The sequence below is a fragment of the Trichechus manatus genome, unplaced genomic scaffold, assembly GCF_000243295.1.
Source record: "Trichechus manatus latirostris isolate Lorelei unplaced genomic scaffold, TriManLat1.0 scaffold00034, whole genome shotgun sequence".
Classification (NCBI taxonomy): Eukaryota; Metazoa; Chordata; class Mammalia; order Sirenia; family Trichechidae; genus Trichechus; species Trichechus manatus.
Window position 1 is genome coordinate 14625314 of NW_004443970.1, and position 21246 is coordinate 14646559.

The window sequence follows — 21246 nt, forward strand, 5'->3', positions numbered from 1 at the left end:
TGTTAAGTGTATTCAAAGTAATTGTTTTTTATACTTAAAGGAAACAAACTGCCCACAGAAATGAGGTCTGCCAACCCCCACCTTGTGGGCTGTAGGGTGTGTGTGAGTGTGTGCTTCCTTTTATTGATGAAAGCCACTAGTTCTGGGAGGACAGAACTCGACAGAGGAGAAGGAGCATAGATTTTGAAGTCAGACATAGAATCAAATCTTGGCATTGTCATTTACTTTCTTTCTAACCTTGGGAAGGTTACATAACCTCTCTACAGCATGATTTTCTAAGTAATAAAATGGAGATAATTCCTACTTGTTAGCTGCCATTGAGTTCACTCTGACTCATAACGACTTTATGTATAACAAAGAAATGTTGCCTGGTCCTGCACCATCTTCATGATTGTTGGTATGCTTGAGTCTGTTGTTTAGGGTTTGATGTAGTGCCTTCCAACCTAGAGGGCTCATCTTCCAGCTCTATATCAGACAATATTCTCTGATCCATAGGGTTTTCATTGGCTTATTTTCAGAAGTAGAATGCCAGGCCTTTCTTCCTAGTCTGGAAACTCTGCTGAAACCCGTTTACCATGGGTGACCTTGCTAGTATTTGAAATACTAGTGGCTTAGTTTCCAGCATCAGAGCAACATAAAGGCCACCACAGTATGACAAACTGACAGACAGATGGGTGGTGGTAATTCCTACTAGAGGACATTAATAGGTGAAATATACATCAAACTCCTGATAAAATGTATGGCACACAGGAAGCATCCAAGTATTAATATTAACATTAATTATTACACTAGTTAAAGAGAGAAGACCATTAATGACAGCCAAATCTTTTATAAAGTAGGGGGCAATTTATACTGGCATCAGGTAACCACAAGGTACTTCGATGTTAGGTTACGATGCAATTCAGGGATGTTAGTTCAGATATGGAGCATAAAGTCAGAGAGGATAAAAGACTTGTCCCCAAATCATTCTCTATCAAGTGATGCTATAGGCACTTGAACCTCATTCTTTTCATTCAGAGTTTCATCCCTTCCATTTAGCTTATGCTTCGGCCAACAATTTGCATTTTTATCAAGCTCCCGAGTATTACCTGTTCTGACATTGCACTTTGAGTAGCTTTCCTATAGGCAGCTCTGGTCGGAATTGGTCACGAAGAGTTTTCAGCTTTTTAACATCTCCCTCTCAGGAAGTGACAAAGAGAAAGATGAGGCCATGTGTCTTGATTACTCCCCTACCAGGCTGTGTATGGGATACAGCACTGAATGGAGTATGAGCTAGTCTCTCGTTCCTGCCTTTTCCCACTACACTCTTAGACAAGGGACATTGAAAAACATACTCTCCAGACGTATTTTATAAAATTACCGTTTGCTTTGGCTGACGTGTTTACATTCACACTTGGAGCTTGCAAAATGCACATTGAAATGTGCTGTGTCTCAGAGGAGAAATAGTCTCTGGGACTCATCATTTACTTCTGTGCAGTAGAAAACCGTGCTGCTTTTGAACTTCAGTAGCGCAAGGAACTACAACACAACTAATTTCTCTCTGGAAAGATGAAACATGGAATGACTTTGAGGAATTGAACAGTGCCACCTATCTATCTCCTCTTAGAAAAGGCAAACAGATTATATCCCCAAAGTGCATTTGTTAAATAGGCAGTTTAGCACTCCCGGCTCCTATTTCCATAGAAACAATCATGCTATTTCAGCTACATTATGCATTACAAAGGGTTCTAATGAACTTACCTGGAAACCAAATTACCATTTGTAAAATTATTTATAAGGAAAAACGTCTTCTGCTTTGTAGCATGAAGGAAAGAGTGGCTCAAAGAACAAACAAGCAGTGTTTCGTGGAGCAAGAGGTGGTGTAGCAGTCAGACGTGGCTGAATCCCAGTGCCATCAAACACAAGCACTTTAAAACTCAGTTTCCTTACCTGCTAAATGCAGATAAAATCTCTCTTGCAGTCCTCATGACAGCTAAACAGGATAATGTGTATGAAGACTCTACTAGTTTACCTTGATCAGAGTTACCGTTGTTTTGCACTTTAGAATCGAATTCCTCTCATAGTGGCTCTATACGACAGAATAGAACAGTCCAGTAGGGTTTCCTAGGCAGACAGTGGGCTTCAAGATAGCTTCACTGGCTCACTAGTCCCTATTATATCCCCACTGCCTAGGTCAATGTCTGGCACATACTGAATGCTCAATAATATACTTCTTGGTTTTTGTTTTTTTTTTTTTTTTTTTTTGATTGAATGGAAAAACAGTTAAAACTTTATGATTATGTCCTGTGGTAGGCACAGTCACGGTTCTTCAAAGATATCTATGTCCTAAACCCCTTAACCTGGGAATATGTTACTTTACACAGTAAAAAGTACTTTGATGATGTGATTAAGGTAAAAATATTGAGATGGGAAGTTAGTCTGAATTACCCAAGTGGGCCCAATGTAATGACAAGGGCCCTTAGGAAGAGGGAGGCAGGAGAGAGGGGTTGTGATGATGAACACGGAAGCTGGAAAGACATGATTGCTACCTGGAGGCCACAAGCCAAGGGATGAAGATGGCTTCTAGAAGCTTTTGGAAAAGGCAAGGAAACTGATTTCCTCTACAACCTCCAGATGAAACACAGCCCTGCTGACATTTTGATTTTAGCTCGATGAAGCCCATTTTGGACTTGTGATCTCCAGAACTGTAAGGTATGATTGTTTTAAGCCACGACATTTGTGGTAATTTTTTTGTAGCAGCAATGGGAAACTAACACGTGTACACTGACTATATAATTTCTTTAGGAGAAAGGGTATGTTGCCACAAAATTAAGTGTTAAAAAGCAAAGATGTAACCTTGAGGACTAAGGTGCACCTGACCCAAGCCAGGGTATTTTCAATCTCCTCATATATATTTGAAAGCTGGACGATGAATAAGGAAGATTGAAGAAGAATTGATGCCTTTAAATTATGGTGTTGGCAAAGAATATTGAATATACTATGGACTTCCAGAAGAATAAACAAATCTGTCTTGGAAGAAGTGCAGCCAAAATGCTCCTTAGAAGCATGAATGGCGAGACTTCATCTCATGTACTTTGGACATGTTATCAGGGGGACCAGTCTCTGGAGAAGGACTTCATGCTTGGTTAAGTAGAGGGTCGGTGAAAAAAGGAAGACCCTTAACGAGATAGAATGACACAGTGGCTGCAACAATGAGTTCAAACATAGCAATGATTGTGAGGATGGTACAGGACCAGGAAGTGTTTTGTTCTGTTGTACATAACATCACTATGAGTCAAAACTGACTAGATGGCATCTAACAACAACAACACTTTGGGTACTTCTTTATAAAGAGCCATTATGCCAATCAGATGCATTCCTCCACCCTCATCCCCTGTTGTTGATGAACAGATGGTGTTTTCTCCATTTCCCAGGCATAATATTAAAATAAATAAGAGATGTGGATTAAAATTTCAGGCCTCTGCTATTTCAGACTTGGAGACTTCCTCAGTAGACCAAAGGACCTAAGATTCATTTTCTTTTATCCATTTAACCACTTCAAAATAAGGTAAAAGCAAAGTCTAGCTGTCTCATGGTAGTATTTTCCTGATAAGTAATCAATGGTGTAGTTACAGGCCTGTGTTGTTGTTAGGTTGTTAGGTGCTGTTGGGATGGTTGCAACTCATAGCCGTCCTATGTATAACAGAACAAAACATTGCGCAGTCCTGTGCCATCTTCTCAACAGTAGGTGTGTTTAAGCCCATTGTTGCAGCCACTGTATCATTCCATCTCATTGAGAGTCTTCCTCTTTTTCACTGACCCTCTGCTTTACCAAGCATAATGTCCTTCTCCAGGGATTGGTCCCTCCTGATGACATGCCCAAAGTAAGCAAGATGAAGTCTCGCCATGTTCACTTCTAAAAAACATTCTGGCTATACTTCTTTCAAGACAGATTTGTTTGTTCTTCCGGCAACCCATGGCATATTCGATATTCTTTGCCAACACCATAGGCCTTTAATGTAAATGATGTATCATAGTGGAAAATCCCTTTAGTCATTCTCTTTCCTCTTCCACCCCTGCCCTCCTGTCCTCTGCTCTTATTCACATAGCACATGTACACACAGCTACAAATATCCCCCCACCCAACACACACGTATTTGCACTTCAAACAGCCCAAAACCACTTGGTGCTGGACCACACTTCAACTTGAAGAATGATAGGGTTTCTACATTTAACACTGTGACCCATCCTCTCCTTGGAACTCTCTCCTTTCTTAATTCCATTAAAATATTATTTTCTGAGGTCTCCATAGACCTGGCACACTTTGCTCCTCTTGTGCCCTGAAGGTTTGATGCATCTCTCTTCCCTGAATATCTCATTCACTCTCATCACTTCAACTATCACCTTTATATGAACGAATCTCAGATGTTTATCTATAGCTCTGGCTTCTCTCCCAAGGTGTAGCTCCATTTTTTAAGTTATCAGCTCAGTGTCTCCACCTGGATTCCCTGCTGGTTTCTTAAACACAATTTTATCAAAATCTCAATCATCTTTACCTCTGCACATGTTTCTCTTTCTGATTTTGCACAAGGATAACTTGGAGTGGCTGTCTGGCTTCTCAAGGGTTTCCTTTCTCCTAAAATGAACCCCAGAATATAGAAGTGGTTCCCCAGTGCTCTGTCTGCACTAGGTGATTTGTTCCCCTGATTATCACTGAGTCAAGAAAAATCTCTCTTTTTGAAGTTGAAAAGATGAATAGATGCCATGATCAAGGGTGCCTGGAGATGAGGCATCTCAACAGTCTTCTCAAGTAGAGGTCTATAAATTCCTGCTGTGGGGGACCCAGAGCTCTCTCTTTATATCACTTACCAACTCTTGATTGTTCAGTTCTTCCTTCAAGTTCATGAATTCTACCAGCATCCTTTCAATACACTTCTATGACCTTTCTTATTCTTTCACTGGTTACAGCCAGTGTATGATGCTTGCAACCAAATAAATCTTGACAAATACATCTCCCGTGTTTCACAGTCAATTCACATCACCTTTAGTGCATCCTGTCCTTGGCCTCTGCTTCAGCTGCTGCCAAGTTCTGCCAGGTTCATCTCTGCACCTTTGCTCATGTCTGTGCTCCATCCGCTGATCTAACCTCTGGTTCAGACCATTGCAACAGCCTACTCATTGGTCTTTCTGTCTCTAGTTTCTTTTGTCTTCTTCTTATTATTATTATTATTTTGGTTCCTTTTGTTTTTATTGTTACTCAATGAAGCAAACAGGACACTGCTGTGATTGTTCCACTCCACTGCCCAGAAACGTTCATTATAATGGTCGTCATCATTCACCTGTCTTATATGTTCTTGTGTCTCTTCACAGTCTCTCTTCACAGTCTGGCCTCCTCCACCTTTCCAGTCTGATGGATTCTCTCTTGAACTCAATGTACCATAAATGAAGTTACTTGCTAATCTGTGCCTACCATGACCCACAGCATGGTTTCAAATGCTTCCCACCCTTGGCAATATTTCCTGTCAAAATCACACCATAGAGATTATCACACTGTGCACTCCCTGAAAGAAGACCTCTGTCTTATACCATTGATTCATTCATCAATGAATATTTATAATGTAAGCACTCTTCTAGATGCTGGAGACAGTGTGATGAACAAAGTTGGTACAGCCCATGTACTGGGAGTGTCTGTATAAATGGGAGGAAATGAATGTGCTGACAAGCATGCTAGTAAGTCAAGTTCCGGGGAAGTGGTTAGGGCTATGGAGAAAGTAAAACATGGTGATTTGATAGAAATTTGATAAGAGAGTTGACTGGGCAGAATATTTCTAATAGAGTGGTCAGGAAAAGCCTCTCAAAGATGGCATTTGAGCTTAGAACTGAATGATGAGAAGAAACGAGAAAGGAAAAGGAGAAAGTGTTAGAGGAACAAGCATTCCAAGCAGAGGGAACAAGAAGCACAAAAGTCATAGGCAGGAATAATCTTGCTGTGTTTAAAGAATGGAAAGAATATGTGGTGAGAGCACTGTGATTGGAGGTGAGGATGAAAACAGTCTGAGCTGAGATCAAAGAGGGACCAAAATATGGTAAAGAGTTTGAATCGTACCCCCCATGCAATTGACAGCTATTGGAGAGTATAAGTAGTGCAAGTTATATGAAAAACCTACTCTTTAATCTGACTGCTGTGTAAAAATACAATTGGGAAGTGTGAGAGCGGAAGCAGGAAAATCAGCTGGGAGTTTGGTGCATGGTGGCTTGCGCCTAGGGTTATATTAGCAGAGTTGGTGAGAACTGGACGGAAACAGATTATGTTTTGGAGGTGGAGCCAGCAAGCTTTGCTGATTTGATTGGCTTTGGGGATCTTGCGTATTCTAACACAGTCAACCAAAAAATCAAACTCATTGCCAGTGAGTTGATTCTGACTCATGGCAACCCTATAGGACAGAGTAGAACTGCCCCATAGGATTTCCAGGGAGTGGCTGGTGGATTCAAACTGCCAACTTTTTGGTTAGCAGCTGAGCTCTTAATCATAGCACATAGTAATCACCCCAAAAATGTTGTTGAGTTACTGATTGAAGGAATGATTGAATCACCATTCATAGTCAAACTCAGGTTCCGTGATTCATCTCAGCTTTCCTACATGCCTGTTCCTCTCCTTCCTCTTAACTAATGCCACAATTGAAACACACTTTCTCGTTGAAACTAATATTCTTCCTTGGATTTAATAATGTATGTGCATTCCTTACCTTTCCCTGTAGATTGCAAGCTTCTTCATGGTATTTATTCCTCACAGTCTCCTGCATATTGCATGGCACATAATCAGTGTCAACTCTCTGAAGAGTGAATGAATAAATGCATGGAAAGAGTGAGATAGAAATTACGTGAAGGTCCAAGTCCTCAGATAAAGAAGTAGTTACTGAGCTAGGGCATCTGAAGTCTGAGGCTCTTTCCAAATTTTGCAGCTCTATTAGTTTAGGCTCTGCCTTGCTTGGAAGCCCAGGATGAACTCAATGGCTGCGAATGGCTCTGTTCCAAAGAACCAGGCCATGAGAGGCAACATGAGCCCGCTCATTCTTAGAGGACAGAGTCTCATGGCACACCTGGGTTCAAGGCTTGCTTTGTCACTTACCAGTTTGGAACAAATGTTGTAACCATTCTGAATCTCAGTTTCTTCATTTGTCAAATGGGAACAACCATAGCAAATACCTCAGAGATAGCTGTGAAGGAATAATAATGATGATTATTATAAATAGAGCACTTGCTATGTGCTTTAGCTATGTGTATGTAGGTGTGTATGTTAGTTGCTGTCTAGTCGGCTCCAACTAATGGTGACTTTTTCTTGATGGCATGTCTATATTGAACAATATTCTGTTGTGATCCATAGGTTTTTATGGCTAATTTTCAAAAGTAGATCACCAGGCCTTTCTTCCTACTCTGTCTTAGTGTGGAAGCTCCACTGAGATCTATCCACCACTGGTGACACTGCTAATGTTTGAAATGCCGGTGGCAGAGCTTCCAGCATCATAGCAACACCCAAGCCCCCACAGTACAACAGACTGACAGTCGGGTAGTGATTTTTAACTCTACTAACCTATTTATTGGAGCCCTGGTGGCGTAGTGGTTAAGAGCTACAGCTACTAACCAAAAGGTTGGCAGTTTGAATCCACCCACTGCTCCTTGAAAACTCTATGAGGCAGTTCCGCTCTATCCTATAGAGTAATTATCAGTCAGAAGTGACTCGATAGCAACCATTTTTTTAATCTATTTATTGCTCCTAACAACACTATGAGGAAAGCGCTTTTATTTTCCCCGTGTATAGATTGTGGATCTAAAACACTTACCACTGCCCTCAGCATAGAAAAGTCTCTCTGGATACTAGGGAAGGAAAAAAAAAAAGGAAGAACTGGATGTGGAGCCAGAACACCTAGTTCCAAGTCAGTTTTACTTTTGGTTTTTGAACTTAGATAAGGCACCCTCTCACTCATAGCCTCAGTTTTTTTCATTTTTAAAAATAAGAACAGCACTGCCTACTTCCCAGGACCAACATATAAAGTAAGTGAAACAGTTTGTGGAAATACAAATAAACGTGAACCAACAAAAGTATACTGGATGTTGGGGAAAGGGGACAGCCAATTTTTATCTCGAACTTGTAGGATATCAGCACAATAAAGCACACTATTCCTAGGAGAAAGTATCACGTATCTTGAAAGAATTGTTGTGAGTTGCGGTCAAATTGACTCGAGATCATCGCAACCTTACGTCTAACAGAGTGAAACGCTGCCTGGCCCAGTGCCATCTTCATGATCGTTGGTATATTTTCCTCCTCCAGCACTAGATTGGACAATGTTCTCTTGAGAGAATAAAGGCCCTCATTTACCTTCTTTTTTGTTACCACAGTCTTTCTGAAAGTCCTAGGCTATGACTTTATTGTGTTCAGAGGATTGCACATTTTAAGTAAAAATGAAAACCTTGGGAGCTGAAGAGCTGGGTTCATTTCCTGTCTTATCCATGCTAGGACGTCGGGGACAGTTAATTAGAGTGTTCCATGTCAGTACCCTGTCAATGTTTAAGAAAGGTCTTCTCCTCCGTCATCTTTTGTGATCCTCCAGGCAACTCTTGACAGAGGAATATTATCCCCATTCTGCCGACTCTGGATTTCAGTCCCCTGCGACTCCTAACTAGATCTGGGCTTGTAGGAAACACCTGCTCTGTATCTAATTGTTTCTAGCCCCTAAAATGAAAGTAGAGTGTTCTTCAGTCTGATTGTTAGCTTATATCTTCTAAATTGTTGGTTATATGCGTTCAATATTTTGAAACGTACTTTCTTCAGAGTCTCTTCTCTGTGAAAATGTGACGTTCAGAGATAAGAATGCTAATTAAAGCTGTCCTTTTCTTCTCAGTGACAAGGTTCTTTTTTTGTACATTGAACACACACACACATACACATCTCAAGTGGCTTGTGCCTACTGAAGTAGAATATATCTTTGTGAGTTTTTGGTTCAGGGTTACCTTTTTTCTTCTCATTTAAAGGGATGTTTCCTGCGAGAAGAAATTTGTATACGTATTACAACTATGCGGTTGGCAGAATGCTCCCCTGCCAAAGATGTCTATAACTTAATCCAGAACCTAGGAATATGTTAGTTTACATGGCAAAGGGGAATTGGGGTTGCAGATGAAATTAAGGTTGCTAATTAGCTGACCTTAAGATATAGGAATTATCCTGGATTATCAGTGAGCCCAGTGTAATCACAAGGATCCTTATAAGTGAAAAACGGAGACAGAAGAGTCAGTTCCAGAACTCTAGAAGGGACACAACCTTGCCAACACTTTGATTTGAGCCCTCAGATGAAGAAGAGATTACAAAACTAGGGCATCTGAAATCTAAACTACAGTGAAACCCATTTCAGACATCTAAACTACACAACAGTAAGACAATACATTTGTGTTGTTTTAAGCCACTAAGTCTGTGGTAATTTGTTACAGCAGCAATATAAAACAAATACCAACTGCTTTCAGCAGTACAGTGATAAGGATGTGATGATAGAAAACAAGGCAGTCTCTGGCAGAGATAAGTCCCTGATTGACTGTGAGTTCTGTGAAAACATATAATTCCCAGAAGAGGAACTGTTATTCCCTTTCCAACTCTCCAGGGCTCCATTTTTGATGGGGAGAAAGATTTTTTTCTGCCTCTTTCTTTTATTAAATCAGGCTTTTGCCAAAGAGATTCATTAAGATGCGGCCACCAGCTTCAGAGGCTGCTAGCCTTTAGTGGTCCTAGGAAGCTATTCATAATTATGTCTGAATTTGGGGGCACTAGAGACAGTATCCATAAACAGTACCCGGACACATGTAATATTTGCCCTTGTCTTCACAGCCAATTCAAATGTCATCTCTTCCTTGAAGAGTTTTCTGATCTTCTCACTAGAACAAATCTCTCTCTCCTATGGCACATGATCTCTTCTTGCTTGTATCTTAGCTATCTTGTAGACATCTTAACTCCCTAGTAGAGTAGAAAGAGCACTGGACTAAGGGTCCAAAGACCTGGCCATGAATCCTGACTGGCCTGGGCGAGTCACCTAAGAGAACTGACCTTTAGAGAACAAATGCCTGTGCTCTTATGCCAGATGCCAAGGTCTCGACCCCAACTCATGGGATCCCATGTGTGTCAGAGTAGAAATGTGCTCCACAGAGTTGCCAATGGCTGATTTTTTGGAAGCAGATAGCCAGGCCTTTCTTTTGAGGCACTCTGGGTAGACTCAAACCTCCACAATATTTTGGTTAGCAGCCAAGCATGTGTACTGTTTATATCACCCAGCAACTCCGTGCTCTAGTGGGCATTCAATAAATCTCTACTCTGTGCTTCGTTCAGCAGTGATCAAGAATGTGCACAGCACTAAGCTTCGTGCAAAGGGGACTTCTCTATTCATGGGAGCCTCACTGATTTTTATCTTGCAGATCAGGGAAATGATCTCTGTAATAATTTTGTTTGATTGTGTGTGTATGTGAGTGTGTGAGAGAGAGAATGAGAATGAAAGAGGGACAAGGAGATTTGGAAGTGTTTTGGGAGAAAAATCTTGAAAACTACATGAAATATTCTTTCCATATAGTGTCTGTAACTCTATAAAATGAAGCATGAACAGGTTGATCATTCAATATCTGTGGAGATTGGAATGCACTTAAGTTTAAGCCTGTTGGGTTCTGTTTCCCAAAGTACTGCTGTTGTGCACAGAATGAGCTAATGCAGCTCTAGGAATACTCAGTCAATCTCTGGGAATTTTGTGTGTAGGAGCTGAGAGGATCAAGCTAAGTGATAAATCCATGGAGGCAGAACCCTGGCCCATGTGAGCTGGGAGGAGTCACAGGGCCCAGAAACTGACCTGGGATGTAGGGCTCAAAGCCCATCCATGGCTAATGCAACATCCATGGGGACCCATTCATCAAAGGTTTTAAAACCAACTGCTGTATTTCCAAGGCCATTTGAAGCTGTAGCTGAGAAAGTAGACCTGAAGAGATTCTTTGCACGTCTAGTTATTAAGGGCCCCAGAGAATGATGGACCAGGGAGGTAGAATAAATTCAGGGGGAAATAACCCCCTTCTCATTCCCTTTCCTCTGGCCCTTTTTACTCCTGTTTTAGACCCATCTCTGTGGTAGTCTGTGAGATTCTCAAAGGCCCTATGCATCTTTGTATCTGAGAATCTTTCACGGTGACTGGCAAAGAGACTTAACACTTCTCTTTCCAATTTCTTTTTCTCTTCCCTCCTCCCTTCATATTTTCTCCTTCTCCCCTCTCCCCAGCCCCTCGCCTTTTCTTACCTCTGTTTTCATTGCTATCTTTGCCTGGTTCTCAGGAAAGAAACCAATACTAAACATTTACACTTGGAAATCAACTCAACAGCAACGAGTTTGGTTTATGAGGTTAAAGCCACAAGCTACCTTTCTGGAGGTTATTTGTATTTTTAATCTTGTTTCTCTTTGTGTAATGAGACCACAATAAAAACTAAACATAAAGCTGGTGATCTTGATATGTACCTCCCCAGGGACCTAGGAACACTGTTAGATGCCTGTGTTCAAGTTCCAGCTCCTTGACATCTAGCATGTAATCTTGAGCAAGTTACTTAAGCTTGTATCTCAACTTCCTCCTCTGTTAAATGCAGTTAATGGTATAACCTATCCTATCAGGATGGTGTGAGCATTTGATGAGATAGTTTATGTAATGTACACATAACACCATGTGTGAATATTATTGTAATGCTAATTATAACAATGGGTTCAAGCATAACAACGATCGTGAAGACGGCACAGGACTGGGCAGTGTTTCGTTCTGTTGTTCATAGGGTCGCTATGAGTTGGAACAGACTCGATGGCACCTAACAACAACAACAACAATGACAATTATAATAAAGAATAGGATCATCATTATTATCATTAGAGACCACTGCCCTAAAGCTAACCCAGTGTGCTAATACACGACAGATACTGTTTATAGAGACACTACATAAAAAAGATGTACATGAGAGGCAGAAGTAGGATGCTAGATTAAACACATGAACCCAAGAACCAACTTGGTTTAAGCCAGAAAGGCTGGACAAGGAAATGAGAGAGAACAAAAAGGAAATGAATTATAGGGAAAGCTTATGTTCTTATGAAAGTTTCTAGTTGAATCTCCAAATAATCTGCTAATTTGTTTATATGACAATTACATATTGTGCATGCTTTGGGCATAGATACTTTAGTGCAATATTGCAGGAAGCTTCTTAAAGGTAGAAGCCCCCCTCCCGCCCCCATTCTCTATCTGAAAATCTAATCAGTCTATAGAGTCAAAAGTGCACTCAAACCAGAAGGCTGTGATGCTTAATTGTTTAATGGACATCAATATACATATTTTGAAGAAATCCATTCAAGACACATTTACTAACCTTTCAGAATGAGCCCTGCAGCTAAATCAAGTAGCTTGAGTCTCATCACGTTTGAGCTGAAAGTTGGCCTGGAGAACATTTAGGGATCTAGTTAAAGTAATAAAGTCCAGTAGAGAGGGAAGTGATATATTTTGGGGTGAGGGTGGAGGTAGAATAGAGGACACCTGAGAATGAATAGCTTTCATCATTTTGGTGAGAAAATCTTAACAACTAGAAGAGATTTAGTTCTTGTTAATCATTCTATCTACTTCCTACTTTAGGAAGCCTCTTCCGACAACTGTGCAATCTCATTTTTCTCTACTGCCTACAAACTAAAACCAAACCCACTGCCATCAAGTTGATTCTGACTCATAGTGACCCTATAGTATAGAATAGAACTGCCTCATAGGGTTTCCAAGGCTGAAATCTTTACAGAAGCAGACTGCCACATATTTCTCCTGTGAAGCAGCTGATTGGTTTGAACCATCAACCTTTCAGTTAGCAGCCAAGCGCTTTAACCATTGTGCCACCAGGGCTCTACAAAACCAAAATCAATTCCATTGCTGTCGAGTTGACCCTGTAGGACCAGGTAGAACTGCCCCATAGGGTTTCCAAGGAACGACTGGTGGATTCGAACTGCCGACCTTTTTGTTAGCAGCCAAGCTTTTAATCACTGCTCTTCCACGCCTCTGCAAAGGCTCTAAACTGAAACCAAACCCATTGCCATTGAGTTGATTCAGCGGGGCTCTAGGAGACCTAAATCAAGCTTTAACACCATTGTAAATACTGCCCTTGTGTGTGACCATTTCCCTTCCTGGGAAAGTCTCTCCTCCTCTCCTAACTTCTTTTAAAGACCTAGACTAGGCTTAAGGAACCCTGGTGGCAAAATGGTTAAGAGCTCACCTGCTAACCGGAAGGTTGGTGGTTCAAACCTACCAACGTTTCGTGGGAGAAAAGATCTGGCAATCTGCTCCTGTACGTAAAGATTACATACAGCCTAGGAAGCCCTATGGGGCAGTTCTACTCTGTCATATAAGGTTACTATGAGTTAAAATCAACTCCATGGCACACAACAACAGACTAGGCTTCTCTCTCCAGTGGAAACTTCCAGTTGGCTTGCTTCTCTTAGCTCCTATTGACTGAGAGTAGAAAATTTAACTTCCCTCTTAACTTCTACATTTATCATCCTGATTTCCCCAGTACTAAATGAACCAGAGATAGTGAAGATTTAGGGGACTCAAAGCCAACTCTTCCCAAGTGCTATGACCTTGAACAAGTCAATTCTACTCACTGTATCTCATTTTTAATTAAACACCTGCAAAATAGAAAGATTGGACTATCTGAAATCTTAATGATCTCTAAAGGTTTATATAAATACAGATTAATGATCTTAAATTTGACTTAACTAGTTTCTATATACCTTGCAATTCTAACTATATTATTGGAGAGACAATAGGTAGGCAGGTAAATACACCTAACTTTACATTTTTCTCAACCTTGCTACTTTTATTGCTGTGCTTCCATAATGTCAATAATATGAGGAATATTTCTTAGGCAGAAAATATCACCTGGTAAAAAATTTCAAAAAGAAGATACAACAAAGAAAGGAAGAGCATCAATTTCAGATTCCAGGCAAATAATCCCATTTGAGATTGTTTTAAAGGATCACAATGAGCCTTTGCAAGAAAATTGAAAGTCCATTCACAGACTGATCAATTGACTTGGGCATGACTCTGTAGAGTGGGTTTTTACTTTCCTATGAGTTTCGATCAATATTTTTTCTTCAGAGACCCTTAGCAGAGCTCTAGCTAAAGAATCATTCCATATATTACCGAGAGATCCAAGAGCCAAGCAGGGAATGGTGATGTGTGTAGGATCTGGCGCCCATGTTCAAATCTTGACTTGTCTAAGTATCATCTACAAGACCTCAATTGCTCAGCCTTCAAAACCTCAGTTTTCTCCTGGAAACAAGAGCAATAATATAGATTTCAGAGAATCATGAAAGGATTATGAGCCCTGGTAGTGAAATGGTAAAGCCTCGGCTGCTAATTGAAAGGTTGATGGTACGGATCCACCCGGCAGCTCTGAGGGAGAAAGACCTGGCAGTCTGCTTCCATCAAGATTCCAGCCAAGAAAACCCTTTGGGAAAGTTCTACTCTGTCACATGGGATCTATGTGAAGTCAGAATTGACTCAATGGCACTCAATAACACCAACGACCTGAAAGAATTGTTAATCAGTATGCATAAAGATTGTATAGAATTGTGCCTGACACGGGTATGTTTTCCATAAGTATTAGTGGCTCTCCATTTTGGAGTAAAAAACACTAGTCCTGGTAGTGCCACTTATTGAGTGTGACTTTGTGAAAATAATTTATCTCAGTGCTTCTTAGTTTTTATTCTTCTTTAAAATGGGAATAATAACACCTACCTCACTGGTTTTGGGTGAGAGTAAATGAGCTTACATATGTTAAGTACACAGTATGCTGCCTGGTTTAGAGTAAGTGGACAGGAAATGAAGGAGCTCTGGTGGAGCAGTGGTTAAAGTGACCAACTGCTGACCAAAACGTTAGCAGTTCAAAATTACCGGTTGCTCCACAGGAGAAGCATGTGGCAGTCCGTTTCTGTAGAGATTTATACCCTCAGAAACCCTGTGGCATCACTGTGAGTCAGAATTGACCTGAAGGCAGTAGATGGGGACAGGAAATGTTAGTATATACCTTTGGTATTCCTTGACTTTGGTACGAAATACAGACCTCTGCTGGACACCTATTATAATGTAAAGAAAGTGGTGAGCATGCGAAGGAGGAGAAAAAGCCAGGCTGTATTTGAATATTATGAACTAGGAAGGGGCTGGCAAGTTACTATTAAAAAATGATTAAAATTGCCAACAGCCACTCAAAAGGATTGATGGGAAGCCTAGGGGGCAGTGAGTTAAAGATAATGGCAATGGAATAATTTGGAAAAGGATAATGAGAATAGCAGCACAACTGGAAGAAAGTAATTGATGTCACTAAATTGTACATGTAGAAATTTTTGAAATGGTGTATCTTTGGCTATGTATATTTTCACCAAAAAAAAAAAAGGTCCTCCAAGGTCTAGAAGGGAGAGTGTTGACATGTCGTGGGGTTGTTAACCAATGTCATAAAACAATATGTGTACTGACAGTTTAATGAGAAACTATTTGTTCTGTAAACCTTCATCTAAAGTACAATAAAAAAGATTTAAAAAAATGATTGAGCCATCTTCCCATCATCTGAATTTTTTTTCTTTTCTTTTTTTTTTAATAATATGCAGCCAAGTAGTCTTTCCAAGATGGCTCTAGAAAAAAGCCCTCCTCCAGGTGTTCCCTGTTTCCCTGGACCTCTCTGATGAAGCATGGTACAGACAGTAGCACCCCACTCCCCTTATCCAAGGTTTTGCTTTCCGCGGTTTCAAGTTACCCGCGTTCAACCATGATTCAAAAATGTTAAATGAGTATGTAGCACAATGAAATCGCACGCCGTCCTTCTCCATCATTCACTTAACTTTTATTACAGTATACTGTTATAATTGTTCTATTTTATTGTTAGTTAATTGTTGTTAATCTCTAATTTTGTCTAATTTATAAATTAAACTTTATCATAGGTATGTATGTAATGTGTGTATAGGACAAATCATAGTATATATAGAGATCAGTACTATCCACGGTTTCAGGCATCCACAGGAGGTCTTGGAAAGTATCCCCCTTGGATAAGAGGGTACTACTGTACATGGAGCCCTGGTGGCGCAGTGATTAAGAGCTTGGCTGCTAACCAAAATGTTGGCAGTTCAAATCCACCAGCTGCTCCTTGGAAACCCTATGGGGCAGTTCTACTATGTCCTATAGGGTCACTATGAGTCAGAAGCGACTGGACGGCACTTAACAACAACACTGTACATGAAACTCTTTTGTGGATGCCGTTAACTTACAAAATCCTGCTGTAGGGGAGACATGGCCCCTGGCATCCATGAGAAATAGAAGGTCCTATAGCCAGAGCTAACAGAAAGGGCTCAGAAAACCAAGGCAGCAAAGGTGACTGATGTAGACAGGGAAGGGCTGGACCTCCAAGTCACAATGGAGAAGGCTAGTCTCTCAGCTGGTCTGGGAATGCCATTGTTCTGAAGGGAAATCTGTCCGGAATCAGCAAAAATTATATCTTTGAATCTTTACGTGGATTTCAAGTAGGTAGACATTTCTTTTCTGGAAAAAGATGTAACGAATTTTAAAATACTTTAACCATAAATCAAGAGAAGGAGCCCTGGTGGCACAATGGTTAAGCATGCAACTGCTAACCAAAAGGTCAGTGGTTCAAACCCACCAGTGGCTCCATGGGAGAAAAGACCTGGTGGTCTGCTCCCATAAAGATTACAGCCTAGGAAACCCTATGGGGCAGTTCTACTCTGTCCTATAGGGCCGCTATGAGTCGGAATCGACTCGATGGACATGGGTAATTAATTTCTGTAAATTTTTATTTTTACTTTTGTCTTCCTATAACTATATGTTGGCAGGAATTTCAGAGAATGGCTACTTAAAACATTTCTTCTCCCATTAATGACTGAGCCCTGCTTCCCTTCTGCTGGCTTGTTGACGTAACTGGAGATAAAATCTTTGGAAGGCTGGATGGTTGGTTACTTCCTCTAAAAACTTACCCAACTGTGACCACCGCCAACCCTTCCCCAGATGGAATTGATGTTTTCCTCCTTTGTCTTCCCACTATACCCTGCAGACACATCCATTCAAGTGCTGGTACATTTTATTGGTCTCATTCAATTCCATGCCTGCCTCTTTTATTAAACTGTAAACCCCTGAAGGGTAAAGCTGGGCATTTTTGCCATTTTATTGCTCAGGTACCACTCAAAACTCCTAGTAGCATCTTAATAAATGTTAATGAGAATGAATGAATGAATGAATGCTTATTGCCTACAGGCACTGTGCCCACAGCTTTGACAAGTGAGTTACCCTCTTTATGCTTCCATTCCCTCACCTATAAAATTAGTACGATCATAGTCCTACCACAGAAACCTGTAGGGATGAGTTAATTGTCAATAAATCACTATAATATTGGCTAGCACATAGTAAATGCTCAGTAAATGGTACCTATTATTATAACCACACTTAATTCCTGCAATAACACTTTAAATGAAGGGCTTTAGGTGAAATACTACCATCCCTTTTTCACAGAACAGAAACTGTTTTCAGAGAGATTAAGTGCCTTGCAGAAGATCTTACAGCAAGGAAGTAGCTTGGATATGATCCCAAGGGCTGAGATATTTTTCAAGAGCCTTTATGTCTCACAGGAAGTTTCAAGTGCTAAAAACCCTCTCCCATACAGGGTCGCAGTTGATTGTCTTCAGCAGGGTTGTTGGGGTGGGCTTCAGTGGGGTGGAGCTACCTGACGAGTGAGTTAGCCTGTGCGGTCTTGGCTAGCCTCGGCTCCCCTGCCTGGTTGGGAAAAGGGGAACACTTGATGGAATCTCCAGGCCAGCACTTCCCACACCTCCCTGATAACAAGACTCCCCTGGGCTTCTCTTTTAACAACACCAACTCCTGGATCCTCTGAATCAGACTCTCCACAACAGAGAGTCTGTAACAAGCACCCTGGGTGTTTTTATCATCAGGGAAGTTTGTGGAACTTTCTGAGTGTCTGAAGCCCAGACCTTAAAGGATGATCCTGGTTCCCACGCTCCAGGAGGCAGTTACTGAGCATCAGTGCTTTCATTGCCTCCCTCTCCACTCATGTTTGAAAGCATAAGGACCAAATCCATCTCCCTCATAAAGCTCCCTAATAAAGCCAAGTGGCGGTGGGGGAGGCTTGGATGCTAAAGGTTGACAAAGCCACTGAATCATGCAGCTTTTGCTCCTTCACTGTTCTCCTTAATAAATCTACCCATGAACTTCCAGTGGGGCTGTCTGTAGACACCAGCCATCAGAACTAATATTTCCTAGCATCCAGAGAGGGAGCTGAGCTATTGCCCAGAGTCAGCTCTGGGAGGGGAGAGCAGCTGCTATGGCAAAAAGGGGACATTTGCAGGCTTCCTAGGCAGCAACCTAGAGAGCAGACAGCCCTGCCCAGCCTCAGCGTCAGCGAGTGGAGGGCTGCCTGCTCTCCAGGGCAAGTTTCCTGGGAGTGCCTCCTCTTTCAACCGACACAGCAAAGTCTCCACTTCTCCAACAGATGTTTCCTCGCAGCTGTGAAGTCCAAGTACTAGCCGGCTGCAGCGCGGGGTGCAGAAGCTGGTGGGCTGTGGTTGGGGGGCGGGGGAGCCCCATCAGGCAAATGCCAGGACCAGCATGAAAGGCTGGACTTTAGCCGAGGTCCGTCCTTACCCTGGGGGCCCGCCTGCTTTGCACTGTGCGTCTGCTAGGAGCTGCTCACTTTGCCCCCTTGCAAGTCTTTGTTCCAAGCCAGACGTTGCTCGCATTGGATTCTCTCATTAACTTCCTCCGCTCCAAAGGGGTCCGGAGGCTGGGATGCTCTGGCCGCTTGGAGGATGTTGACTCTCCAGTGGGAGTCGGAAGGACTGCAAACAGTGGGTATTGTTGTGATTATATGTGCATCTCTGAAGCTGCTTCATTTGCTGGGACTGATTGATTTTTCGGAAGGTAAAGTGGTCGCTCCCAGTCTGTGCTGTTGTTCAGGGCTCGTTCAGAACTGGATACAGACGCTGCGGAAGTTGAGGAGGCTTAATACCCCAAGCAAAAGTTTTAAGAAATATGCATGCTTGACATAGAGCAGCCTAGCGACTAGACAGTTCCCTTCTTTTTACTCTGTATTTGGCATCGGGGAGGGGAGGGATGCTGTACCATCAGCTTTCTGTTTGAAACCTATTTGAGTTCACAGTGATTTTGTGGGTTAGCTATATTTCCAATTAGGACTCTGCTATGGGGAGATAATACAGGTTGTGTCTTGGTTGTGAAGTTCATCCTGACTACCAAGCCTTAACGTCATTAGTAATTCCGTCCTCGGGAGGAGCACCCTGATTTGTGAGGAAAATATCTATGTGTGCCTCATGAGTTAGGAGGTGTGGAGGTGGATCTGGGTGGTTGAGTATGATAAAAAATGGGTAAGCTTTTGGTTTAAAATTGAGTTAACGCGTGCTTAGCAAAAATGTGCTTTGAACACTTAATTTGCCGAAGTGTTTCGTTTGCATTGCCCAATGAGCCAGTTTGCTCATTTGTCTCCTGGGTCGGAACCCATATACGCAGGATAGCCCTGTTGCTATCAATAAATATTTCCTCTTTCTAGTATAAATTTTACTTTTGCTACCCAAAATCAATTTTAATATTCAAAGATTGAAGAGTAAAAAAGTTGATTAACTGCTCAAACAATTTTAATACACACACACACACACATATTTCCATGGAATAATGCTTCTACTGAAATAGCATACTTTAAAACTTAAATAACGTATTTAAGCCTCAGTCATTTGATGTCAGCTCTGTATCCAAGCTCTTGGTTCTTCTCAAGTGAAAGAATGGAGTTCCTGAGACATTTGCTAGTATTCCTTCCAGATAACAATGTGATTGTTTAATGCAGAGTTATGAATATTCACAACTTGCATTGTATATAATGTGGAGAGAGAAAAATATTTAACCTGCCTCTGCTTTTGTAATCTTTGCAACTACAGGAGCTAAGACCTGATAGCTAATATGACATCATCCCAAAGTACATCCGGTATTCAGGATGTTCCTGTTAACAATAGCCAGTGTATCTTTAGATAGTCCTTTTTTCCTACAAAGTAAGTTTATTACGTTCTAACTATTTAGACCAGTATCAGAGCATAAATAAAATTCTCATATCTTCTTCTCCTCACGCCCAGTCTGTGACAAGTTCTGCTTAGGTACACATGAAAATAATGTAACAGGATTAAATAAAACTTCAGAAATCAGTTTATCTCTTTTCCCATATTACACAGTAATTTGATTGAAACCCTGGAAGGAAAACAATGCATAAGCAAACTTCTTCAAGTGTCACACAACAATCTAGCATTTTTTTTTTCAGATTTCTGCCTCAGTTCATTGATGCTGGTGTCTTAATAAAATGCAAACAATTTATATGATAGAAATAGATTTGCTTCTGTTTCATTTTGTCACCATATTATTTTTGTTCTCTGCACTTAGTCAAGCCAGTGCCCCCAATTCAGCATGCTATATTCAAGGTGGCTTGCTTTCAGAGCTAGGTGAAGTAATCTCTAAAGGAGAACCCCCATGGGGGTAGTTGAGGAAGTCAGCTTTCAGGGAGCTATGAGATAGCATGTAATTCTTTTACTGCCAATGTTGATAATGTAGAAATGTAAGGTCCAAGGTCCCAAATTCAAGACCCTTGCCAATGACCTTACTTTTATTTTGTAAGCTCTGTTTTATGTCACTCAAAGTTGAAGGTGTTCAGATAAAAAACTTCAAATCTGAGTTTCCAGCAATAGAAAAAGTAAAATTGTACACTTTACTCTCCCCAACTGGAATCACAGAATTTTGAGCTAGCCCAAGGTTTCTTCCATATCCACATCTTCATCTATATTTCTAGACACGCATATATGCATATAGATGTACCTACATATTTATAGATATTATGCAAAATGTCCATAAGTTTGGCAAACTTTGGATTGAATGTAGAAGCCTTGATCGTGCTAAAATGCAAGGGTAGAGCTTACAATACATGAGATGTAACCCCTATAGCCTGCTTTGTTCTACAACACATTGTAGGAAATGCTGATCTAGTCAAACTCTCTCATTTTACATAGAAGACAACGAGTCCAGAGAGGTTAACTACTTTATCAAAAGGGAAAACTAACTGGGAGTAAAGGCAGGACCAAAACAAGAACCACAGTGCTTTTTCTACCACAACAGGCTT

At 41.1% G+C, this 21246-nt stretch overlaps 1 protein-coding gene across 3 annotated transcripts in view; it reads left to right on the top strand.

Moving 5' to 3' along the window:
* KCNIP4 (potassium voltage-gated channel interacting protein 4) overlaps positions 1 to 21246 on the top strand; it is a 1128609-nt gene that overhangs the window by 800632 nt on the left and 306731 nt on the right. The window contains exon 1 of one of the 3 annotated variants that reach the window (XM_004375141.3): positions 18804 to 18998. The exons of the other annotated variants lie outside the window; for them this stretch is intronic. Coding sequence (XP_004375198.1) covers positions 18887 to 18998 — 112 coding nt within the window. The 5' untranslated portion in view covers positions 18804 to 18886. Of the gene's footprint in view, positions 1 to 18803; positions 18999 to 21246 lie in introns of those variants that run through there. 3 annotated transcript variants of the gene reach the window in all.